The 20142-nt window shown below is 45.1% G+C and overlaps 1 protein-coding gene across 3 annotated transcripts in view; it reads left to right on the top strand.

The window, feature by feature from the left end:
- Positions 1-20142, top strand: part of trit1 (tRNA isopentenyltransferase 1) — a gene marked incomplete at its 5' end in the record, with an annotated part of 34438 nt that overhangs the window by 7011 nt on the left and 7285 nt on the right. The window contains 8 exons of one of the 3 annotated variants that reach the window (XM_079287690.1): positions 3133-3271; positions 6566-6706; positions 8912-9010; positions 9566-9723; positions 10769-10911; positions 11062-11173; positions 15644-15756; positions 15899-15976. In XM_079287690.1, coding sequence (XP_079143816.1) covers positions 3203-3271; positions 6566-6706; positions 8912-9010; positions 9566-9723; positions 10769-10911; positions 11062-11173; positions 15644-15756; positions 15899-15976 — 913 coding nt within the window. Of the gene's footprint in view, positions 1-3132; positions 3272-6565; positions 6707-8911; positions 9011-9565; positions 9724-10768; positions 10912-11061; positions 11174-15643; positions 15757-15898; positions 15977-20142 lie in introns of those variants that run through there. The other 2 variants (XM_079287689.1, XM_079287688.1) reach the window with 2 other exon arrangements.

Raw genomic sequence — 20142 nt, 5'->3', positions numbered from 1 at the left:
CCGTTACTTTAGCAGGTCATGCACACGTATGCTCCGTTAGTTTAGCAGGTCATGCACACGTATGCTCCGTTACTTTAGCTGGTCATGCACACGTATGCTCCGTTACTTTAGCAGGTCATGCACACGTATGCTCCGTTACTTTAACAGGTCATGCACACGTATGCTCCGTTACTTTAGCAGGTCATGCACACGTATGCTCCGTTACTTTAACAGGTCATGCACACGTATGCTGCGTTACTTTAGCTGGTGGGGCGGCGGGACGCATTGGTGGCCGGTGACCCCTTTTTTTCTTGCTTTTTTAGCCTTTATGAAAGGAGTGATGAGCAGCGGAGATCTTGCGACAAAGGCAGACAATTTGTAAGGCTCGTGGCTTTGTGTTGAATGTGAGAAATTGGCCGACTCAGCAGGGAACCTGTCATGTGTCATCTCGACCCACAACGGTCCCATAAAAGCGGAGTGAAGGAGGTCTTCTTGTAAAAGTACAAAGGGGCTGATTTGCCTTTAAGTCGTAAATTTGGAAATGTGATGGTGATGTAGCCGACTGATTTGACCGCTGCTGAGGGGAGGGGGTATTCTTTCAAAGGTTAGGCTTATTATTGGCCAGAGGATGTTATGCACCAACACCAACTGCTTATCTACGTATTAAACACATCCCACACTCAAATACTGTGCAGCTATGTGTTACATCCCTCTAATTCGTTTGCAGTCATCCCTCTTCCTCCATCTCTCTCTCTCTCTCTCTCTTTATATTCATGTCTCTCCATCTCTCTCTCTCTCCCTCCTCCCGGTGTGTCTCTATCTGTCTGGTGTGGCTCTGACCTGTCTGGGCTTTGACGTATCTGTTTGTATTGTAACTCAGGCGATGCTGTGCCTCCCACATCCGATTTATGATGCATCTTTTTTAAGTAATCTAAGCCTGAGCCAAAAACGAGGGCTGGTTAACTCTTATTTTTGTTGTGTGTGTGTTAATATTCCGTCTGCGGGTGTGGTGGTGCGGTCACAGCCGCTACAGTAAAGCAGCGAGGGAGAGGAGGATGGCAGGATGGAGGACGAGGACGAGGAACAGGAACAGGAGGAGGAGGGGAGAAACTACGGCATGAATGATTTATTAGTCTGGCATTACTGGGCCATTCCCCACAGAGAGGGGAGAGGAAGATGGAGGGATAAATTGTTGAGGGATAGTGCCTTGAGGGGGAAGGATAGAAGGGGCGAAAAAAAGAGAAAAATAGGCGGATAGGTATTCTGTGGTGAGTGTAATTGAGAAAAAGATTCAGAGGGAAGGGTAGAAACAAAGCAATGCAGCTTAGAGTTTGGCGTTTGGATGTGTAAAGCGTCCAGGGGTCAGAATATGGACCAAGTGTCTTCTTCTCTGGTCGACTGCAGTTGTTTTTCATCACACCTTTCAACATTTTAATGCAAAATAAATAATAATTGTAGTTAACCAGATACCTGTAAACGCCTCTGATCCAGCCTCAAAGCTTGGATCTGGTATCGGTGAATACGCGGTCCTATGCACACCGATCCAATATCCCGAACGTCCTATCATTTATCAGCTCATGTTGGCCACCATAGGAACAACAACAACAACTCTTCTCACTCGCTACCCGATCCCGACATACTGTGCGATCGCTACTGCACGTGATCAAACTCGTACTACACACCTGTGGTTAAACACTCGCACGTGCACCTTGTTAATGCTACATTGTGAACAGTCCTGATTGGCTAAATAAAGGAGCTAACCGCTTGCGGTAATAGAGGTTGCATTGATTTATAAAGTGGACTGACCTTTTAAGGTGGACTGACCTTTTAAGGTGGACCAGCTATTCAGATTTTAGTCACAAAGCCACTCATCCGAGTGTTGCTCAGCCCTTTCTGGGATAAACCCTGCTTCCAGTCTTTGTGCTAAGCTAAGCTAACCGTCTGCTCGAGGTAGCTTAATGTCTAACGGCCAGATATGAGATGTATGGTATCCATCTTCTCGGCTAACTCTCGGCAAGAAAATGAACGAGCAGCGGAAGAGAAAACTGTGCGTGCATCAGTGACATCTCGATACTCGGTCTGCTCAGTGTCTGCATGTGGCGCCCATAAATAATTATACAGGATAACGTTTCAGATCTTTTACATGGTCTGTTGTATGGTCTGTTGTGGTCATCTTCAGTGAGAAATCTCTGGTCATTTTTGAAAATACATGAAATATTGGTCGAACACTAATCTGAAAGATCTGTTTTATCCCCTTGATCTGCTTTTGGCTTTCTCTGAATCTTATTTTATTTCATGTCACCATGAGTTTTCGCTCTCTTTCTCTCTTTATTTTTTTCCTCACCCCTCGCAGTCTCTCTTGCTCTCGTTCTTTCATTTGGCCACCCCCCCCTCCCCCTCCTCCTTATTTATGTTGCAGAGGAACAGCTGTCTCGTGCAGGGCGTAAGGTTGGCCAGGCAGGCCGGCTGCAGGCTCTGCAGAGCTCGAACACTGAGCTCATTGTCTCACACACACACACACACACACACGCTCGCTCTCTCACCCACCCACCCACAAGGCCACATGGTCACATCCATTCACGTCCATTTAAAGCGAGACAGGAAGGAGAAGACAGCTGAACCCACACTATACTGGCTTTCCATTGAAGTTTATGGCCGTGAGTTATGACGTGTGGAATTAGAAAAGCTGACCGAGTTTTCTTCTTCTCAGAAAACACTCCTTACACTTCCTTGAGTATTTTTCATTGATAATGAAATGACACAACACGATAAGATCAGAACGTTTATGAAAAAAAAAAAACCCCACAGTTTCACAGTCGATGAATTGTTTCGTCTCTTTCCAGTTAAAATATCCGACATCCTCGTAGAAATTGTGGATTTTCTAGTTTAGATGATGTGAAATATGACCAGCATCCGCTGAAACTCGGCACACATTTTGTCAATAAGTCATTCATTCTTTTATTTTCCTCCAGAGCACGATTAGCTTTGTTGTTGTTCCACCGCCTCGACTACAAGTCTTCCTCTTTTCCCCTCTCTTTTGCAGCTCCCCCCTCAAAGCATTTTTCTCCTCATATCTTCCACTCAAGTGGCTCTTTTCATTTTTCTGATGCACCCTCCACGGTCTTCCTCTGCCTGCTCTCACTCTCGGGTCTCCTTGTCCTCGTTAAAGCGAAATTAAAATCAAAATCTTGTTTCTGCAAAGCTCTCGCGCAAGAACGCATAAATGCACATCGAGGAGCTAAAGTGTTTTATGACAGGATGGAGACGAGAGGAGGAGAGTTGGAAGAAAAAGGTTAGTTTTAGCCGCGCGGAGACCGAAAAGTTCCTGGTAATTTTAGTCCCGGGTCTACTTTTCAAGGAACTATTAGTTTTACTGATGCATGTGGGAAGACTAAAATGAAAGTGTCTCCACAGTAAATGATCTGTTGAGTGTTTGATGGGTATTTATTTGTTTAACCGCCGTAAAACAATCAGAAAATAACCTTTTTCTGTCTTTACAGCACCGTTGCGCTGTCTCTCTCTCTTCTACTGCTCTCTCTCTCTCTCTCTCTCTTTCTTTCTTTTTAAAAATGAATCGGGAAGCCGAGCGCAAAGCCTGACTTCACTTTAAATGTTAACAAAAAAAAGAAAAAGGCTCTCCCCTCGTCCTAACACGGTCCTAAACCGATCAGTACCAGAGTTCTTCCTTGTTTTATGAATGAAGCGCCACACAAGTGGAGGCAGCGGCGCTCTGTGTGTTGTCGACCAATCGGCTGCGTCCGTCGTCCCTGCAAAGCTCAACCCGAAAGTTCCTGTACTTCGGTAGCTGTTTCATAGCTCTCTGTCACATCACATGGTCTTCTTCAGCAGATGGAGTTTGCACAGAATCGAAACTTTTTGAGTCAAGATGGACGAAAAAAAGAGCGCGTGTGTGTTTTTAAAGAGAGCTTTTGTCTTCTTGTCGTCATGTGAGGAAGTGTGTTAAGTTGGGAGGTTTGTGGCTCAAAATGAGACACGCGTGACTCTTACTCACTAACTCTCTCTCTCACACACACATGAATGAGATGCCAACCTCTCTCTGTCTCCGAGAGCATCTCTATCTGCCTTTTTCTCACCAGCCTTCATTTGATCTCCGTCTCCTTCATCTGTCCATCCATCCTTGCGCCCCCCCCCCCCCCCCCCCCCCCTCCCATGGCTGACAGTGGTGTCGTGCAGAGGCGTCGTGAATAATTTATCCGGCTGGGTTGTTCTGCCCTTCCTTACTGGTGAAGTACACGCAACCCACCCGCACACACTTTCACCAAGGGTCTGATCAACAAGCCACACTGCTGTAGTGATCCCCCATCGCATGCACGTTGGGTTAAACAGTGAAATATACGATTTAGACGACCGGAAGGTGCTCGGTAACAAAGTTGGGAGGTATTCAAGAGGATGTGGGCTCACCTTGCAGAATACAATACTTCATCTTCTTCACGATTGCGCACGTTCTGCCTCGTGCTGTGTTTTCACACTCCGGGCGACACTAACTTTTCTTTCTGCTCTCCAATGACGCGGTGACGCGTGAACCAATCGTATGTTTTTGTTTCACCCTGTCCCGCTCCATCTTTCAGCGTTCTCTTAGCCGGTTCTCCGTGCTATTTAACGACATAATTACGCAAAGAAGTGCTTGGGCAACACTTAAATGGCAACTCGCCGGCAATGTAGCTTTGTTGCTTTTGTTGCTTGTCGTGTGAACACAGCACAACTGACAGGAAAGGAAATTACACTCAAATATGAAATTTAGAAAAGACATTTCATACCAACTTATGTCTTGCCACTGTCTGGCCCAAATGAATAACTTAAAACTTAAACAGCTGATGCAAATTATAAAAACACAAACATCCAAATATGCAGTTTACAGTGATAAAGGTGGCAAAATTACCGATTGAATTCTTAGTAATTTTACGTCTTCTCAGACAGAGATGGCCTAGAACAGCTCTCTCCACTTTAGCAGCAGCTGTCGATTTAGCTGGCAAAAACCGCAACTGTTGCTGGCAGATTAAATCAGTTGTAGTTAATTAATGTCAGTCTAATTAGCTACCGTTGGCTCCATGAGTTGATTTGAAAACACTGCTAATTAGTCCTAATATTAAAGCTGCTAAGAGGAACTTTAATTCTGTCCCTGTGGACAGAGGCGGTAATGTTTCAGAGCACCAGCGTCCCTTTACAAAACCTCTCAACTTACTGCAGAGGTCTGACAGTCGGCCCGGCTCAGCCCTGGTTCTGGTTCTCCCGTGCCTCCCTTCCCTCCAGTGGGCCCAGCATCATTGGGGCCTGGTTGTCCAGCAGCGTGGCGTTGATGTTGGCTCCCGGGGGGGTCAGTGAGGCTCAGCTTTGCTCCGGGTCTGAACTGCGTCCGTCCGTCCGTGGCGGTCCTTGTCGCTGTGGGGGAAATTTTCACGAAGGGAAATAATGAGTTACGGTCAAGACTGACTTCATTCTTTCAAGCTGTAAAACAAATGATACTTGTGTGTTCATTTGGAGCTGCCAAAAGGCGACTGCTTATAATCAAAGGCTGTATTTTCCTACTCTGAACAATAGACTGCTTCACTACGCTTTTACTCAGTTCAAGACTGAATCCAACCAGAGGTTTCAGCCTGCTGAGCAAATTGTTTGTGAAGTTTTTGACTCAAAGTTTTCCTGGCAACTTCAGGCTGATTCACCACTTTATGAGCCACACACACTACACACAGATGCTGTGTGGAGGGCGGGGTCACAGGAGATGTTGATATTTTGCCATCTACAACCTGGTTATTGGTGTCGTAAAACTGCAAAATCAATACAAATAAGTTTTGTGTCTTAGCAGTCAGAATATTGCTGTACCTGCATGATTACATCGAAGTGTTTTGAACACATCCGTTGACATGGACTGACACTGCCATACATCTCCTCCTGTGTCTTTTATTTGTGTTAGTCCTCTTAATTTCAGTCTTTAATCGTTTTAATCGTTTTCTTCCCCCTGACTTTGTATTTATTATTTTCCTCACCTTAAAAAAACAATACTTTTGAAGGACAGAAAAAGACCTCTGGAAAAGTTAGAAAGTTGTCTGTATCTGGAGACATACACACACACACACACACACACGTTTTTAATGTGTGTGTGTGTGTGTGCGCGAATCTTGGCGGACTACTGTATACGACACCTCGCTGTCAAATTCCACGAGGGAGCCCTCCTCTCTGGGTGATGATGGAAATGGACAGAGGAGGTGTGACGGCCGGAGCCATTTCACACGGACGACAAACGGCGCTCCTCATTTCTTCCTCCATAACAACCAGCTTCTGACATTGATAAACAGACACACACACCCTACTGCTGGCAGGGATTTCAATCTCCTGCACAATTTGTTTTATGGACTCTATTTATTTTTCAGTGTTAGCCAGGGATTCATGCTTTCGAGGATGAAAAAATGTCCTAAGAGTGCATTGATATTGAGAATTTCATTTAGTTTGCTCATCCGTCTATATTCCTTTGTGATAGAAATGAAACCTGCATATAAAAGCATTGGTTTTCCATGATTCTCATTCACTTCATGGTGTTTTTGTGGTTCTTTTTTCTCATCCCCTTCAGGTGTACCAGGGCCTCGACATCATCACCAATAAGGTGACGGCTGAGGAGCGCGCCCAGTGCAGACATCACATGATCAGCTTCGTGGACCCGTTGGTCAGCAGCTACACGGTGGTGGACTTCAGGAACAAAGCCCTGGCTCTAATATCCTTTGCCTGGAAACACGTGAAATGTAATATTGCAATGCATATGAGAGAGAGAGAGAGAGGATATTTGTATAGGAACCACACACTTTGTGCAGTCACACCCTCCCGCAGACACCGGCCGTCACACAGATGTGGAGAGAGGAGGCGATAACTAGAGGCGGTATTAATAGATCTAGGAAGACACACGCACACTTCTCGTGCGCGCACACACACCCTCACCAGTGCGGTGAGGGGCTGCGGTAGCTCCAAGAATAGGCTCAGTGCAGCGCGAGCTGGCTGGTGGGAAGAGGGAGCAATGGAAAGAGACGAATACAGATTAGTGGGAAAGAGACGCGATGTGGAGGATTTTTAAACTAGAGCAGGAAAGAGGGACGATGGACGGGGGAGAAGAGGAAGGTGGTGGTGGGAGGGGGGGGGTAGTTGGCGAAGGCTGACAAGCTTGAGGAGTTCAAAGACGTAGGACCTCATGACGCATCATCAGCTATCAATCCTTCACTCAACATGCCATTCACATAAACTAACCCCCTCCTCTGTTCCTGCTTTATTGCTCTCAATCTTGCAGCCCTCTTTCTGTTTTCCCTCCCTCGAATTTTCCTCACCGCTTGTCAGCGATCTCTCTCTCTCTCTCTGTCTCTGTCTCTGTCTCTGTCTCTCTCTCTCTGTCTCTCTCTCTCTGTCTTCCCCCCCCCCCCCTCTCCTGCTCCATTGCCTCTGCAAGCACAGTGATGCAGCCCTCTCTCTCTCTGTGTGTGTAGAGAGAGAGGAGGTGAGTGATGATGGCTGATGAGCGTTTACCTTGTTTGAGGAGTTATTTGATTATCTCTGAGTGGAGGAGGTGGGCGGGGAAGGAGGACGGAGAAGGAAAGGTGCAGGATGAGAGCAGATGCGACAGAAAGGGGAGAGTAAGGGAACTAAGGTGTGGCCGGCTGTGTGTGTGTGTGTGTGTGTGTGAGCAGGAAGGTCTTTTCAAATTCTGTGTTGATTTAGGAGGTGAACCAAACTCTTTGCTGGCATAGAGTATCAACTAATGATCATTTTCATTACTAATTAATCATCAATTATTAATTATTGTTTTATGAAAAATGAACACCAAAACCTTCCAGTCGCCCATGTTGACGTCTGTTCAAAACCCAAATAAATTCAGTTGACTGTCGTGCGACGGTGATTTTCCCGCCTCAGATAGATCAGAGGGGTGATGAGATGATTAACCCTTCGTTAATAATCATCCTACCAGCTGAGTCCCTTCTGTCATCTCTTACAGGTGCTTTATTGAATCATTACAAAGACTGTTATCACTCAATTTGAGCCTCACTTCATATAATTGTTTTGTTTCTTTTTTAATTAGTGCTTTTTAAATCCCAAATTATTCATAAGCACCCAATTGAAGCCTTTAATAGCTATGTCAGTAGTTAAATATGATGCTAGGATGAGGGCACATGGGTTCAGAGAGGACAACAAACTATTTTATATTCTTTGTTTTTCTCCTTTTCCCCAGTCAGGTGAAGTCAAAGTTCCATTCATAAAGTATAGTATAACAAAGTCTTTGCTTTTTCTTCTGAAATATAGGATAGTTTCTCTGAGCCAAAAATCACTTTCATAATCAAATATCAAAATAGCTACAGAGCAATAGAGCTATTTTTCATTCAACTTACCAATGACTCACCTAATTGATTAAGCTGTAATTGACTCAATGTATTGGTCCGACGGCCTCCTTTAAGAGTGTATCGTCACATCAGCCACGCTGCACTCAGCTACTGTAAATGCTGATAAGAAGAAGAAGTGTCAATGCTGATCTTAATACTGCTGCTGCAGTGTTCTTCATAGAGAGCTGCAGGAATGAGTCCAAAAGCCGGACTGCACTTCCGGTTCTCTCGTCTCGAATGTCAATCTTGTTTTTGTTTTTTTTATGTGTTTTAGGTTTGATGCCTGAAATAGGGTCGGAAAATTAGGACTCAATTTTCTGTCTCATTAGGATTCTAACATCCCTTTTACAAGCAGTTGAAAATGTGCAGTTAACTGACACAGTTAATTGATAGCTCGAGGAGTTGTATGCAATTCAGCATAGAGGAGCTCATTTCAACGTGGGTTTTAATTGTGGTGCATTCATGTAAAGACTGTTGGTGTTAGCAACAGGTGAAACCACCGTGGGATCCGTGTACATGACATGTGCCCAGATCAGTTTCCTCCTTAACGCCCTCCAAACGTTGATGACATGCACAGCAGAAACAAACTGCCGGTCGTTGTTGGAGGAACAAACTATTACATAGAGTCTCTGCTGTGGAGAGTCCTGCTGAACACAGCGGTGAGTGCAACTCAAACACACCTCTCTTCATTCTCTCGCGTCTCCCTGACACCGTTTATCTCATTCATGTTTTCATTTCTTATTTTTGTTCACCCACTGCCGGAAGGTGCTTTGTGATATTGTATTAAAAACCATTTGAATACCTTAAAGGGCCAGTGTTTAGGATTTGGTGGCATCTGGCGGTAAGGTTGCAGATTGAAATGAAGTGAAACTTTGTGTGTAGGAGATCTACGGTGGCCCTCTCCAGAGCCGTGTTTTGATTTGTCCATTCTGGGCTACTGTAGAAACATGGCGGCCGGCTCCGTGAAGAGGACCTGCTCCCTATGTAGATGTATAAACGGCTCAAATTGAAGGTAACGAAAACACCAATAGATGCAAATAGATCTCCAGTGCTACACACTGGCCCTTTAATTTAAAGATGTGACAGTACACGTTTAAGGCCCTGATCAAACAGAGCAGCAAAAGTGATCACCATGAGAGAAAAAACGTTGATGACGTCGGCCGCTTTTCATCTTTTAACAAAAGTGAGGTTAAATATAATGTGTTTCGCTGCAGCAGGAGATCGAGGAGCCAGTGGACGGAGGAGATGAGGCTGCAAACAGGAAGCTGGAGCTGGAGAAACTGGGAGGAGCCGAGTTACACAAACGATTGGCAGAGGTCGACCCCAAAATGGCGGCCATGTTGCACCCCAATGACAAACGCAAGATAGCCAGGTGATACAGCGGGTAAACTAACTTCTACACTAAAAACAACACGAGCATGGGTCGGAAAAGTTGGCCACATGAAATAAGAATGTCTCAGTCAGCGTTCTGTTTGTACTCGCTTCTGGTTGCAAAGAACCAAGATGGCGACGGCCGAAATGCCGAACTCGAGGCTCCAAAAAACGGCAGTCCACAAACCAATGGCTGACGTCCCGGTGACTACGTCCTCTTCTTCTATACCAAATACAATTCATAGTGTTTATGAGAGAGCTATTCCTTTCAATTTGAAGCTATTTGACTTTGTCCAAGTGACATTGCATTGGAAACATAGTTCTGTGGAAAATGCTCTTTCTGCCACTGGGATAGAATAGTGTTTGTGGAAGTCAGTTAGTGTGTTTATCGGAGTAGCTCAAGATATTGTTGAGTTTCCTCATGTTTTATTCGAGGGGCTCTGTCTCAGGCTGACAGCCACAGCATATGGCCTCCACCCAGTCCACACCGACATGTCGAGAGCCTGTTTACACACACACACACACACACACACACACACACACACACTCTTGATGAGTAGCAGCCAGTGCACTCTGGTCTGTTGTGTGAGCAGGTTAGGTTACCCTGTTCTCCTGGGTGACAGGAGACGACAGGAATCATCTTTTCTTCATAACCTCCGAGTGCAGCGAGGCACGGCTGACTGTTCTTGATTTTAATCTTAACGTCTCGAAAGTTATCTTAGCCCTCGCTGAATGTCAACGGTGTGATTCATACTCCCAGTTGTTTTTAATCTGCGTTTCATACCCCCGTCTTGCCTTTTGAATTTATTGCTGCTGCTGTGTTAATCATTGAGACTGCTGTCAAACTAGACTTTTCATTTACACTGGATTTAATGGATGAGTGGACGTTTAACTTAACTGATCTCCGTTTACCCATCGAGGCCCGACGCACGGGGACTGGGATGTAAACTCGTAGTTTACTGGAGATCAGAGGAATTTGTGTTTGTTTGGTTGTTTCCACACAGTGTTTTATTTCACGTCTCTGCTCACGTGTTTGTTGTCCACAGGAGTCTTCAGATCCACGAGGAGACGGGCGTCTCTCACAGCCGCTGGCTGGAGGAGCAGAGGGGGCAGGAGGGAGGCGATGGGCTCGGGGGGCCGCTGAGATACCCAGACCCCTGCATCTTCTGGCTGCACGCCGACATGGACGGTGATTTCCCTGTTACTGTTGTTGCTGTTTACCAAAACAACAGAAATGTCAACGTTGCTACGGGAGCTTGAGTGCAGCTTGACCTAACTTTTCACGCGTGTCTGTCTCATTTTGCTGGTGTTTTGTTTCTCCCTCCCTGTTCCCCTGCAGCTCTAGACAAGCGGCTGGATGCTCGAGTTGATGAGATGTTGTCTGCTGGACTCGTAGAGGAGCTCAGAGACTTCCATGTCCGCTACAATCGGCAGAAAGTCCAGGACGACAGGTAACAAATCTGCAGCGAAAACATGTCCACAACCCTGAAGGAACACAATCAACCCGATTGTGAGATATTATCTTTAGGTGCTGTCAAATCCAGTGTCCGATGGATGCTGGATCAAATATCAAATATCTAGCAGAATTAAAACAGAAAGATCTGCACACCAAGTAGCCAGATGGATTTTTCTAGGGGGTGTAAGGGCCCAGTGCCCCCCCCCCACACACTTTACACTCCTATCCCGCATTGTGAGAGTAGAAGAAGAAAAGGTGTAAAAGGCCAAACTATCTGACCAACTACCCTGTGAAAATGACCACGGCTGGGTTTAAGTGCAATCTAAATGTTTACACATTACGTCGTTGGTATAACAGCTAACTTAATCAGACCCTCAATGTATTGTAGTTCATCAACTTGCGTGACGCTCGGAGTGATCGCAGTGACTGACTCGTCTGTCGATCACACAGTCTCTTCCCACGCGGCCCTGCTTATAACGAAGCTAACGGCTAACGTCAACGGAGGTTATGTTGATTTTATTATGAAGCTCTATTCAGAAAAAGAAATCTGTATTAGGCAAAGGTGAAATATAACATTATCGTGATGTGTTCAAATGTAATCTTGGTGAGAAACTTGATTAAATACAGCTGTTTGAAGGAGATGTTTTCACAGGAATATAAAAGACATAGAGAGGGAATTATGACCTGTTTAACGTCCTAATATTAGCTCTAAGGCTATAATACATAATTACAACTTTTTTTAAATGAAAGCAGTTATGCAGGATAACCACCGCTTGACCCGGCTTTATCTTAAAAAAGGTGCTGGAAATATCAAATAAGCTCAAACTGGTAGAATAAATACCCGCACACTTAAATCTATGCAGAGAACGCTTTATCTTTAGCGTTCGGTCTAAAGGACCTTCATCAGACCTCTTTAGCTTTGGGTCTAAAGGACCTTCATCAGACCTCTTTAGCTTTGGGTCTAAAGGACCTTCATCAGACCTCTTTAGCTTTGGGTCTAAAGGACCTTCATCAGACCTCTTTAGCTTTGGGTCTAAAGGACCTTCATCAGACCTCTTTAGCTTTGGGTCTAAAGGACCTTCATCAGACCTCTTTAGCTTTGGGTCTAAAGGACCTTCATCAGACCTCTTTAGCTTTGGGTCTAAAGGACCTTCATCAGACCTCTTTAGCTTTGGGTCTAAAGGACCTTCATCAGACCTCTTTAGCTTTGGGTCTAAAGGACCTTCATCAGACCTCTTTAGCTTTGGGTCTAAAGGACCTTCATCAGACCTCTTTAGCTTTGGGTCTAAGGGACCTTCATCAGACTTTGGGTCTAAGGGACCTTCATCAGACCTCTTTAGCTTTGGGTCTGAAGGACCTTCATCAGACCTCTTTAGCTTTGGGTCTAAAGGACCTTCATCAGACCTCTTTAGCTTTGGGTCTAAGGGACCTTCATCAGACCTCTTTAGCTTTAGGTCTAAGGGACCTTCATCAGACTTTGGGTCTAAGGGACCTTCATCAGACCTCTTTAGCTTTGGGTCTAAGGGACCTTCATCAGACTTTGGGTCTAAGGGACCTTCATCAGACCTCTTTAGCTTTGGGTCTGAAGGACCTTCGTCAGACCTCTTTAGCTTTGGGTCTAAAGGACCTTCATCAGACCTCTTTAGCTTTGGGTCTAAGGGACCTTCATCAGACCTCTTTAGCTTTAGGTCTAAGGGACCTTCATCAGACTTTGGGTCTAAGGGACCTTCATCAGACCTCTTTAGCTTTGGGTCTAAGGGACCTTCATCAGACCTCTTTAGCTTTGGGTCTAAGGGACCTTCATCAGACCTTTTATAGCTTCATCTGATGAAGGTCCTTTAGACCCAAAGCTAAAAATAACGTTTTCTCACAATCATTTATTTCCTCATCATTTGAATTGTGTGTTTTTGTTTAAATAACTACTATAGATGACGATAACAAAGTAAAAGGATAACATTTAGAGTTTTTTACAGTTTACACTGACTTTTTCGGCATTGTCTGGATTCTTGCTGTCAGTGATGGGTCGTAGAGAGAAAATTGTAATTGGCCAATAAAATAGCAAGTGGTGCATGTCAACCATAAACGTGTCTCTGTCTGTCGTCATTGCTATTGAGCGTTAAAAGGACTCTGTGTCTGTGCAACGAGTCCAATATCGCATTCTCATCGTCCCCATCTAAATGAAAGACCCAGACATCCAGTCTGTAAGCGGGGCAATAAGAGTAAAGGAACCTCGGTCAACAAGCTATCCAGTTATTTATTCCTCCGCCCCCCCCCCCCCTCTGACAGGTCACTCTGTTCTGTTGGCTGCCGTCTCCCAAAAGGCCTGCAGACCAATTTAGAATCAGACAACAGTGTAGCGAGTTTAGTTCAGATGGGACTGATATTTCTTCAGGATGTCCAGTGATTATTAATAATTGCAGAGATAAGCACCCTCCATAGGACATATGCACCAACAGGGGAGTCTGGTGATCGGCGCTAATTACCTCAGAGCCTCTCGCTGAATGGACGTCACGGTGGAACAAATGACTCACAGCGTGCGTTGTGCGTTCAAGATGCTATTTCGAGATAATGTTAATATTTTGTCTTTCACACAATTGCCAAGTTCTCCCTGACATTTCCCCAACAGTAACCTCATTACCAGTAGCACACTGGGTGCTTTCAGTGGTCTGGAATCACCATTTCCTGCACTGTGAGTGGTGATGTGCGTGGAGATCACCACGATGCACGGCCTTTAGCATTTGACTGGTATTTAATACAACTACGGTACCAAACTTGCAGCAGAAGAGGCCCTATTTGAATAAGAATTGTTCAGTGTGTGACATTAAACATGTAAATATGTAAGTGGTCTTTATTGATGGCTGAAAACGGATATTGAACACTGCTGTGGGTCTGTCTTAGCAGCAGATATTGATATTGTACGTTGATGGGGTGTGGCTGCGGGGGGGGGGGGGGGGAGTTGATGCATTGCTGGAACGAAGCCAAGGAAGCCGTCAATTCTCTTCTTTCGTCCCTCCTTTCCTTCATCACCCCATCCCACCTCTTGCACCAGCACCCTCCTCCTCCTCCATCACTATTGCCCTCTCAGCAATCTGATCCCCCCGGCACTTTACCCCCCCCCCCCCCCCCCTCCCCTCCTCTGGTTCTGTCTTTCTCTCCTTCACCCTCTAGTCTCCATCTGCTGCTGGCTGCTGTGGCCAGACATCAAGGTCAAATCTCTCCCTCCCTTCCTCTGTCTCTCTTTTTTTCCCTCCATTGACTCCACATTTCCTGTGCTGTGTTGCTATTCTCAAATTTCTGTCTCTGCCCGTCTGGCCAGATTTATTTTTGTTATTTCCTCCTCTTGTTTCTGTTACAAGTGTAAGTTGCGGACTAAAAATGGTCATTTTCTTTTATTATTTAGGAGAACATTAAAAGCTCTCTACGAAGAGACATAATTGACGGCAAGAATTTAAAACGGATGTGATGAAAGTAAATCTATAAGTCGGTTCAAAGAGCAGTTGACAGTTTACATGTTCAGTGTGATGACTTGAATATTATCAGAATACAATTCATCTGCCAAAGGGTGCATCACGCCCATGAACTACGAATGATCATTAACTGTGCAGATCATTGTAGAACTGTAAAAGCAATTCAATTATCATTTTAAACTGTGACATTCTTTTGATTACGGCCTACGGGAACATGGCAGAACACTCTGCAGACACTGAGCAGACTTGATCTGTCATCCATCAAGTCAACCGTTGGAAAAAAACTATAGAACAAAAACATTGTCTGATAGCAGTGGAAAGAATAATCGACTATTTTTGCAATCACTCTAAATCAGAAATGGTTCAGCTCCTTGAAATTAACATGCACACCAATTGCACCAAAAAAAGAACAGGCAGCAATGCTCAAATCAGGGAGATGTGGTTTGACGTGGACAGAAATATTCTGTCTTTACTGTCTGACTGGCTTCTGCTCCAACCGGATGTCACTCTGGTCAGGTTGCTGCAGCCCTGTCTCCCACAAAATCACCTTCTAATACAACTAAACTGCACTCTCCATTACGTTTGGGGGGAAACGTATTTCCTCCCAGATTACGGTCACAGTTTTAGACAGTTTGAAGCACGTGGTTAACGTTGTAACAAGGCTACTTGGTTATGTTTGACACGTAATTCTCAATGCAGTTTTGTTGTATTTAGCGTAATTTTTTTTGGAGATGGGGCTACTGAGTCCAGGCCCCCGAGGGCCACTCTGCCAGTGCCAATTTCTTTTAATGTCATCCTGTCACTTTGTCCACCGAAGGGCCTCACATCTGCTCAGACTGATATTCTTTGTTCAGGGACGGAAGGAGAGATAGAGGACGAGAAGGTGAACTGAGTCACCACCGTGTGTCTGGAAATGTCAAGTTGGAGACGGAAACGTTTTTTTTTATTGATGGATAAAGTTTCATTTCCTTGTCTCCTCTCTCCTCTCTCCTCTCCAGTCAGAACTACCAACATGGGATTTTCCAGTCGATCGGTTTTAAGGAGTTTCATGACTACCTGACCGCTCCTGAAAGCAGCAGCCAGCAGGAGAACGACGCGCTCCGAGACAAAGGTCAGACAAATACTTGATCAAAGTCAGAGAGATGGATTTAGATTCACCGGTTGGTTGACTGGTTCAACCACAAGAATCTATTCAATGATTTTTCTCCCGTCTCCCCTTCATCTATGACAACCTCCTTTTTAACTCTCTCCAGGTATAGAAGCTTTGAAGATTGCTACGAGACGTTTCGCCCGCAAACAGAATAAATGGGTCCGTAACCGCTTCCTTAAACGTGAGTACCCTTCAGCCACCTGTGTGTGTGTGTCAGCCCACAGTTCCTTAGCAATCAGCACTCTCTTTAACAAGATGAGATTCATGCACTTCATTAGATGCACTTTAGGCCTCTCAGACACCGTGTTGTGTTCCAGGGTACAGAGTTTTGTGTGTGTGTGTGTGTGTGTGTGTGTGTGTGTGTGTGTGTGTGTGTGTGTGTGTGTGTGTGTGTGTGTGTGTGTGTGTGTGTGTGTGTGTGTGTGTGTGTGTGTGTGTGTGTGTGTGTGTGTGTGTGTGTGTGTGTGTGTGTGTGTGTGTATATTCATGTGTCTGTTTGCACAGCAGGATTGCAAAACACCATTACATGCCGTGATTTTTTTTGGAGGCAATATCACAAGAGTATATCTTTAGTTAATCATCGCACAATTTTTTGTCAAGCTTTTCATCGGTGGATTAAAATGAACCACTTTAATCACTTCAGGATTGATTTTGAATGAAGAAAATAACTATAGTGGCTGGTTGTGGCACTGCCGAGTGGATAAATGCATCCAACACAGCCAAAGTCCACCAGTGTTTGTCAGGTGGTGATTTCCCACACTGGTCACAACCCCTTGAAGTCAGACGTGTTTTAAAATGTATGTAAAGGCCGAGTGTGTTTCTTTGTCTCAAACGGAAACCTGGCCTCTGTGTCCCACCAGCAGTCTGCCCTGCAGTAACCCAGCCTCCTAATCCTGTTAGGCCCAAGTGGCTTAGGCCACGCCAGGCCCTAAACCTCAATACCCCTCTTTCTGACCGCCCGCTGCACGCACCATCTGGTCTTCATCACATGTCTCCCATACCTTTTACATATGCAGTAACCTGTCTGCACTGACACTCAATTCAGAACAATGCGCAAGACGGTTCTCTGCAGCATCCGGCCCGAGACGACAGGTGGCAGCCGACGAGATCGACTCGAAATCGGAAACTTTCTTTCCCATCAAGTGTCCCAGGAAAGACTGGTCACAACTACTGGTGATGATATAAGATATGTGCTGGCACGCCTCAAAAAGCACCCAAAGTGCTGTGAACGTGTCCCCGTCTGTCTTGCTCTTTTTTTCAGAACAAGAACATTGTCAAGTCAATACATTTTATTTACTTTTGTAGAGATCTAAGAAATGTGTACTCTGGCAAAAACAACTGTGCATTAATCAGGACAAGGAGAATAGGCTTCCTGACAGCTTCCCGAACAGGAATACCTGTAGATATTGCAGTTTTTTGCTGTGCAGTTCACAGCAGTAGCTGCTGGGATGTCCGCGCTAGCGACTACTTTACATTTCGACTGTTATTTGCAACAATCACTCCTGTTAGTAGAGCTGGCAGGAGTGTGTGACAAGTCTGAAACTCCTCGAAAACCGTTCAAATTACCATGGAAGTGTCCATGTCCGTCATGCTGTGTTTGCAAAACCTGCAACGGTCGTGAGGTGATGAAAGTAAATGCTGTTGTCAGCCCGTGTTTAAGTGGGCGTTCAGGCAGAAGTCAGCTCTGCATTCCAGCTGCTGAATTCCAAATTGGGAGCAAATCTGTGACCGAGGGATCAAATGCTCTTTTATTTCAAAGGAAACACGTCTGCGTCTTTTTATGATTTCTGCAAAATTTGAGGGGTTTTTTTTGAGAAAAAAAAATCTCCTTTACCCCAACAGACATTATTCTTCAAATCCCCGCACCTGAGTGGGGGAGTAAAAATGTAAATATAGAATGCTGCTATTTTCCTGTAAAATATCTTGTTTGTGTTCACTTCCACATGTTGACATCCATTTCAGAAGGGTTTGTTCCTCGCTCATCCCACCTTTCTGTCTGCGTTCACCTCGCTCCCTCGCTGTGACTGCTGACCTCTTTTCTGTTTCGTCTGAGCCCCGCACAGACACAGACACACACTCACACAGACGCCAGCGGGCCTCAGCTGAGCAGGCTAATCTCTTGAAGCATTACAGAGCTGCCGGGAATTTGCCCCGACCACACAAACTCGTGCAACAGGGTCACCGGGGGCTACGAAGACCAACCCGAGCATACAGAGACGAGTGGGTCAAAGGGAAAGACAAATTGGACATGACAGAGGGCCTCAGTCAGGCAAACAAGTCGGTCAGAGAAGCTCGGAAACGATCCTTAAATCTGCACGTAAATATACAGAACACACGACGGCGTGCCTCGAAGGCACAACTTTAACTTAGTTTTACGGTTCACAGATTTCAGCAGCGGCTGTCGGTGAGGGTGCAGGTGGGCGTTCGCTGTCTTAAATACTTCTCAGCAGGATACGTGGTTCTTGGTGGACTCAACTTTGGTTGCTGTGGGGATTTAAGCAGCAGGTCAGCCAGCGCAAATTAAATCAAGCTTCATTTGTCTTGCCTTTTAAGTGCATCTGTATGCGGGTCTACGCTTACAGGACATGTGTGTCTGTGTGGTTAAAGGGGAATGGTTAATTAGTAGATTTAATTACCCATAAAGAAAATTTAATTGAGGTTATATTAATGTTAATAAGTGCCACATTTTATGGGGAGGGTGCCAGCCGCCTAAAATATATATTTTTTTAATTCCCTTGAAGGCATGCGCGCGCACACACACACGCACACAAACTCACACACACTGCCTGTAACCAGGATACACAGGTGCAGTTTGGCTGAGGGCTCGTGAGTGTTAAGTAACAGGGGTGTAGGTATCTTTCAGTGCCGGGAGAGAGAGAGGGAGTGAAGGATGAAGGGAGGGAGACAGAAACGACACATGGGTAGCTGGGTGGATGGAGAGTGAAGGTAATCTGATACAGCCGGGGCAACAGGTGTGAGGCGAGTTTACACACCCTTGTTTTCTGGCAAGTGTGAACCTTTCATGTGCGCATACACACTAATGCAACCTCGTCCCCTGTGGGGGGGGGGGGGGTGGTTGGAGGGAGACAAGAGACGGCTGGAGCAGATGGGAGCGACACACGGGGTTAAAATGGAGATCTGTTCTTCTTTTGGTACCAAATAATCGGCAAATTTTGTATTTGCATTCATTTAGCCAGCGAGAGCGGACACCTTTCCTGTTGGAGTTACATGGTTAATTACTACGGCCGTGTAAACTTTATTCATATTGTTCACATTCCAATTGTTAATAACGTACAGAAACATTGCGTACAATCGTCCACCGGCATCCACCTTCTCTTCCCCTCTCTCTCTCAAACACAAACGGCGAGCGACGCAGCGGCCGTGACCTCGTCTCTTTAATTATCTCCGTCCTGAGTCCAAAAGTCCGGATTTGTTGGAAAAAAGATTTTCAAAATGAACATGTTGTTATCAAACGGAAAATTCAGTTTCTGTCCGTATTTGTTGGCGTTTAGTTTTGCAAAAACAACATTCCATCTGCGGTGAAAAATGGTTTGTATAGCAGCAATCTAACAGCAATATAAATGTATCGTGTGCGTGCGGACCAATATCACGTTGAACGATACGCTCGTCATATCTCACGAGCCTAACAGCTGCTGCATTTAACGACAGAAAAACTACGTCAAAACATCTGTTTACAAACTCTCACAGAACTCGGGCAGTATAATCCAAGTCTCATTCATCCTGTCGTACTACTTCCCAAACACACACACGCATCTTTGCTAAAACCTTACTATTTAAAATCTTCAGCATATAAACAGTCCACGGTGTTTTAAATAGTACGGTTTCAGTGAAGATGCATGTGTTTGGGAAGTAGTGAGCATGCGACTGTATAAATTAGACTTGTATTAAACTCCACAAGTTGTGTGAGATTTTGCAAACGCATGTTTCGATATAGTTTCGCTGTTAAACGCAGCCCCATTTACCTCCATTCATTCAAACTTTTTTTAAGAAAAAGGTAACGCGTGTTGAGTAATTCACATACTAATGGTCATTTTATGGTTGAAGTATTCCTTTAATAGATGTAGAGTAAAGGGGAGGAAGCTCCATAATGGGATGCTGGGATTCCTTCAGTCTTTGCCCACCGAAACCAACGGATAAAACAAATCATTAATTCGGCCGAATCCGCAGAAAAATATCCTTGACATATCAAACGGGAACAACAGATAATGGAGGTGGTAAGGGAGACAAAAAGTGGAAGAGGAACTATACGAAAAAAAGAGGAAGGAGGCTGTTGAGCGAACGGAGGCAGCTGTTGTGCTCCAGTGTGGACGACAGCCAAAGAAGCAC

This window comes from Melanostigma gelatinosum, assembly GCF_949748355.1.
Source record: "Melanostigma gelatinosum genome assembly, chromosome: 17".
NCBI lineage: Eukaryota > Metazoa > Chordata > Actinopteri > Perciformes > Zoarcidae > Melanostigma > Melanostigma gelatinosum.
The sequence above is the reverse complement of the archived record's forward strand: the minus strand, read 5'-3'. Positions and strand labels throughout refer to the sequence as shown.